Source organism: Bactrocera dorsalis, unplaced genomic scaffold (genome assembly GCF_023373825.1).
Source record: "Bactrocera dorsalis isolate Fly_Bdor unplaced genomic scaffold, ASM2337382v1 BdCtg016, whole genome shotgun sequence".
NCBI classification, from domain to species: domain Eukaryota; kingdom Metazoa; phylum Arthropoda; class Insecta; order Diptera; family Tephritidae; genus Bactrocera; species Bactrocera dorsalis.
The window spans coordinates 165,473-171,866 of record NW_026038067.1 but is presented as its reverse complement, the minus strand read 5'-3'; the positions used below and the strand labels follow the sequence as shown (position 1 = coordinate 171,866).

At 35.8% G+C, this 6,394-nt stretch overlaps 1 protein-coding gene across 1 annotated transcript; it reads left to right on the top strand.

Annotated features, from left to right (window-relative positions):
• Positions 1-966: 966 nt before the first annotated feature.
• LOC105232574 (uncharacterized) lies at positions 967-5,201 on the top strand. Its single transcript, XM_011214293.4, has 2 exons — positions 967-1,401; positions 4,129-5,201. Exon 2 carries the CDS (start codon positions 4,130-4,132, stop codon positions 4,889-4,891), a length of 762 nt encoding a protein of 253 aa, XP_011212595.1. The 5' UTR covers positions 967-1,401; position 4,129; the 3' UTR covers positions 4,892-5,201.
• Positions 5,202-6,394: the final 1,193 nt, after the last annotated feature.

Genomic DNA, 6,394 nt, shown 5'->3' with positions numbered 1-6,394 from the left:
CTAAATGAATACTCGGATATGCACTCGTACTTACGCATTTGCTTCTTAGGAATGTGAAGGAGTAACAGGAAGTGCTGACCGCTGCTTCCTTCCAGCTCTTGTCGTGCAGTGAAATGGATGGGTAGATCGGGTATGGCTCGAGTATTGACTTTAGACGGCTCTGTTGTTCGCATCCAATAGTTTTGCCTCACCTTAATAAGCAGTGTCATGAAACTCAAGTGTCTGAACGTTATTGCTTTAGTGAAACCGTTTTATTCAACCGTAATTCAACCTTGCAAACGAACAGCATTAAAAAGCGTAAAATACCAATATATATATATATATACATGTTTGCCCATGAGTCTGGGGAACGTGTCTCAAGTTATAGATTTGGATTACACTGTCACCATTAGATCATAACCATACTTAGCTGTTGAGGAACATTTTAGGTTTGTCTCGGCTGCGACTCAAATCCTCGAGTGGATCTAACTGCAAATAACTCTAGTAACTCCCACTACCGACTTTCGTGAATGTTAAACTCACTTGTAATGGTCTTCTGATCTTGAGGGTTTTAATTCATCTAGTCTTTTATAATAATTGAATCTGTAAATCTTTTCATTGCTTCCAGTACTCAAAAGTTTCTATTATGCATGGTCAGCCAAACCAAAATATAATATATGGAATGTATAATAGTAAAATTTTGACCACCAAAAATGTTCAGCACTAAGGCGTTTGCCCTAATGCGTCTAGTTAAACGGCATGTACGCGCGTATAAATGTCAGCCGCTGGCTACAATTGACGCACGGCATTGGCATTTGTTGCTACTGTTGATGTCTCTGACGTTGCTACCACATTATTTCGGAGTGTCGTGGTCATAAGTACGCATATATATGTGTGTATGTAAGCGTTCATGAATTGCCGAAGCCACCTCCAACACCACCAGTAAGTATTTCAAATGTTTTTCCTACTCTGTTCGACTATTGTCGTCAGAGACCGAACGCCGAATGTCTCCTACCGACCGTCACCTGCCACTGCTTGTCTGTTTACAGCTGATCCGTGTGTAGTGTGAAGATGTCGGCCGCTTGTGGCATGGCAAGGCAGGCCTTCTTGCGTTTGCCATGAATTTCTACTTTTAAGAAAAACAAATTACAACGCAAATCTCATTTATTTGCCGCAACTCGAGGCGTTCGCACCAAATATTTAACCTTAAGCGATTGCGTTATTAAGACTCTTCGGAAGGCAAACCGCGGTTCATTCTCGAGTTGTAAGCAGTCTGTCTTGTGTCCTCGCATTGCTTGACTAGTAAAAATACAAAACATCACCAGTTTCCTGTACACGGATTTACAAGAATAAAAATTAAATAAATAAAAGTTAACCTTTAGATATTGTACCAAAAGAGATCGCCTCAAAAATAATCAAAAAGTGAGTGAAAATAGTAAAAATTTATGCACGGATGATTTATAAGATGTGAATATTTCGAAAAAGATTTCTCTAGACGGTTAAAGCTTTATTTAACCTGCCGCCGAATAAAATATTTTAGAATTTGTGTGATCTAGTGAACTATGGAAAAGTGCAAATAACAAGTTCTGCAGTTATCAAAATTTTTTATAATGATATTGAAAAATTTAATGTGGATCGAATAAATAGAAACTGGCTCTAATTGACCAAGTTGCTTTCGAAATATGTTTCTTGTACATCCAAGTTTGTCTCTTAAGTCTTTTGTGTTCTATGGCTACCCCATTTGCTCTAAGTACAGATGTATATTTTGCAGTTAGGTTAATTAAGTAATTGTGTTTTGAAAATATTTTAGTATATTCTGGTTGACATAGTTCAGTGGGTTCAAAAGTAAAATAAGGTCGGGTATTCGAACGTGTTAACTACCAACAGCTAGATAAAGTGGGTGTTGGCCCTTACATAATTATTTTATTAGACATTTGACAAACTTGCTAGAATATTGCATAGAGCCAAATCTAAACCAAATCTCAAAAACAGTTATCCACACGTGTAAATATCATTTGAAACACACGCACGTGAAAGCAGAGCACGAATTGCGACAAGGTGAACAATGTGCACACATTGTACATATATCTACCAATGATTTAATTTGAATAAATTTGAGTAAAGACTCCACACAGAGTCAGGTGTGTGGTCCATAGTCCAAAGAGGCCGAACCGGCAAACAGTGACCATAACGATCGTTTTTTTAACTAAAATAAGATTTAATTAAAAAGCAAGTTAATATTATAACCACCTCAAAAAATAAAAGAACAAATACGCATATATACATATATATACCATAAGTACTCGCATATAGTATGTAGGTATATGCAAATGTATTTTTAGCTGTGAATATGGTAGCCAAATAAAGCAGCTTGTGATCAATCGTTCAGGTGCTGTTCATTAATCACAAAATATGAGTACAGCCGTAAGCGATGAAATTCGATACCTACACTGATACCAATACTGATGGCCTTAGATCACTGGGGATCCGAGTGTTTGTTGCTCCGACAGTTTGTTTAGCCATTAAATGGGTGGGGAGCATGCAAGCTGACATTACTGTTATTTTGCTTTGAGCAAATACATGAGAAGATGTTCGAGCGTTGACTGTTAGCCGAGTGATTAGCCTCTGGGCAGAAGAAATGACGGTTAGTGGTGATTTCTGCGTGACGAACTGCCGCTACGCCTCAACGCGCCCATTAATTAGACAAATTAAACTCATTCAAAATCTATTACTTCTTTAAACGTGTAATTATGTAATCATGAGATTTAGTGCAAAAGTATTTGAATGAAAATATAAAAACTCTTTCATTTTCTTTTGCCGTGAATTTCTTCCAAATTTGCGCACACAATTAATATTTAATTCTCCCAACGCAATTATTGTAATCACCCGAAGTACTTAAGACATTGGTTTTCTATTATTTCCATATAATAAACTCGTAAGTTCACAAACGAAACGTATACACTCATTCATGAACTTACATACATATGTATATGTATAATGAGGGTTTTTACGTGTGAGCAAATGTAAATAATTGAAAGTTTTTCTATGCTTTTTGCAAATCATTAATCATTTCATTTGATTATTACATCTTTGTATGCATATGTGTGCTTAAAGCCTTCTTTATTCTACGGGTCGGATCGAATCAACGAAAGATCAGCAGCTCTGCTGCCGACGATCTGCACTCTTTCGGCGACTACATTATGGTTGACACTTCATCATCGTTACCAAATTCGGTTAATTGCTTTGAGTGATCATTCAGCATTGTTCTCTGACAGACGAAATGTATAAATATATGCCCATATATGTTATTTTTTATTATACGCCGGCATAACTAATAACAACAATGTTTTATAGCCAACTGCAGCTGGGATCGATGAAAGATTTGCTCAGGCTCTAGCGATCTGCATTTGTAAGTTCATCGGACAAATTGAATAAGTAACAACAGCAAAAACCTAATTCGCAACTACGAGTATATTGCCAAAATAGCTTTTGGTAAATTGGGTATCTTATTATTATTTCCACATATTTGTTTTTAAGTTGATCGTGTCAAAAATGCTGTACGGGACCTCATAAATAAGATAAGAGAACTATAAATGCGGCAAAGCAAACAGTTATTTTGAGTTTAGGAGATTATTGCTAAATGAGAAGGATCAAAAAGTGAAAGCCGGTAGTAGTTAAGTTTGGTATGAGCTTATATAATTCAAGCTTTGAATAAGTGCGGATATGCCATACAAAGGACAGTGAGAATTGAATCGGCTAAAAAATATCCGACTAGAAAACATATATATTTTTGTACACTTTCCATAGCCACTTTTACCATAATTTTATGCAGAACATTAAACTTCAATTGGATTTAAAATCTTCTTTCTTTAAAGCTATGATTCTTTACATTAAAATTGCATACAAATCATTATTTCTTTATACTCTATTCTTCAAATGTTCCACATAATCCGAAATGATTTCTAAGTACTTTTCTCGTTCATAATATCAGCTTATCTCTTAACCAACGCGAATAAAGTTTTTTTTGCCAAATAATAATAACTCATTTAGTGAAACTAACCCTCAAAATTTCCTTGATCTCCCGTGTAACACATGCGATACTATAAGTATATGACATGACAAACATCTTTACATTTTTATTAATTTCAGCATGCTATCTACGCATCAACAACTAACACCAATAGATCGCTATGCTGTCGTTATCGTGATGCCCGCCATAATCTATGCTCTGCTCTTCACACTGCCAAGCACCCTCGTCGGTGGGTATACAATCAATTCAGATAGGCTCTCAAAGCCCACCTCAGCGATGGCCTCCAAAGTACTATTTCAAAGTCCGTCGTTGGCAAACATTTACAAAGAAATGATTGTATCGTCGAAACCACTAAGTCTGCGCAAATACGGCAATGGTTCCAAGGTGAAAAAAACAAAAAAGGAATCTAAAATCTATTACATACCAATACCTCCAATGCCATACCGCTACATTCCCGGAGTGGGCTTTGATTACCAGCCCATGAAAATTAAACCTATAGTACAGGAGGAAGCGTTGCCGTCAAGTGGTATGAATCCTTTAAATGAAGCAGCGCAGACGAGTTCTTCGAATGCAGGAAAAGCAACCACCACCGTAGATCAGCATACCGCAACGAACCAGAAGACCAAAAATAACTGGTATAGGCCAGTAGATAATGGGAGCACAAACTATAAAATTTCGAATAAAAACGAATTTGACATAGTGGCAAATAGACCGCTAGACTTTATAGGCGCCGACAGTAAACTCTATCTCATGGATCGCGGAAATTATTACTTCAGTGGGCGGCCATTTAGACTGCAGGTGGCGCATGCGCAACCAAAGAATCAACTAACGTCACTTAATCTTAAATCAAAACTATATTTTAATAAAAAAATTATTTATTAAAGATATTATATACGACCAATAGATCTGTTTTAATTTCTTATGTCGGAGCAGAAAATTTTCTCTTCAACAATTTCCTTGTTTACAGTTAAGCATTTTTAAATCCATCGACCTTGCGAGTCCATACAAACAAACTTACTAACCTAACCAACGCGCTCGCTTCCTTTTCTTTTGCCTTAGACATAAAATTTGTGAAAGTCAAACGCCGATGATTTTTCTTTTCTTAACAAATTAATAATATACATAGGTACACGCTAAAATACAGCAACAAAAGATGCAATTATGGACTGAGAAAGCGTTCGCGAAGGTTGAAGTTACGGCAGATATATAACAACAACAAAACAGTAAGCAAGTGTTATGTCTTAATCAATGATGAAAAATACTGTTGCATAAGTGGCAATTTATCAGTTAATCGAGAGGCGGTTTGCTAGATTTGCTCATCAATGATTTATTTAATGAGCGTAAAAATAAATGTGAAATTGTGATTAACTTTTCAATTTTATGTGTTAGGTGTGTGTTTGTTGAATGTAGTTGTAGTAATAAAAATATATTTAACAAGTAGGGAAGGGCTAATTTCGGGTGTAATCAAACATTTTGCTATATACTCTCGCAACTTACAAGGAAATACCTTCAGGGGTATATTATTTGACGAAATTATTGTTGGGGATATGAGGTTTAGACCGAGGTCCAGACCAACTCCATTCATTTTAAACGCTAAACCATTGATAAAATATTTTAAATTTTAAGAAAACTTATCGTCACGCTCACTCCATTTTTTTAAGATAACTCATATAACATATTGGCCGAATATGTATATATGTGGTGTAAAGTCAGCCGGAAGTACCCGGCCCCGATAGATATAGTATTATATAGAGACTCTCTCCGAATTTCATTTATACATATATCTCACACATTGACCGATATTTTAGGTATACGGCCAAATACACTGGGGACCAGATATTTAGTGTATGAATCCTTGAAAAATTATAGGCCGATAAGACAATTTTCGGGCATACAATTAGAAACCTTATCGGCACTACTTATGCAAGGTTTTATCCCGATATATTAATTGGTGATTGATTTCCTTACTAAACAGTGAAGGATAGTTAGAATTTAAAGTTGTGTTGAGTGGATAGTAGGCGGTATTGCGGTTCGTATCAATGTCAATATTGCAACATTATCTTGACATTCCTTAATTACAGACCGAACTAGGTTAAAATTGGTGAAGTAGAACCGGGTGATTTCACCTTAAGGAAAAATGAATGGATGGATCTAAAGTTTAATGTTTCTGACGCATTTATTATTTGATTTGAATCCTATACAAATCTGGGTGATAAAGCTTGAGTGGTTAGGGGGATATATTATATAATACGTCAACCCTTTTCAATTGCAATTTTGTATCTTTATTTTTAGTTTAGTTATGGCAATTTATAAGTTTTCGATTAATGGCGTTTTGTAGACTTGGTCGTGATCTAATTACGCCTATCTACTTTCATCAAGGTATCT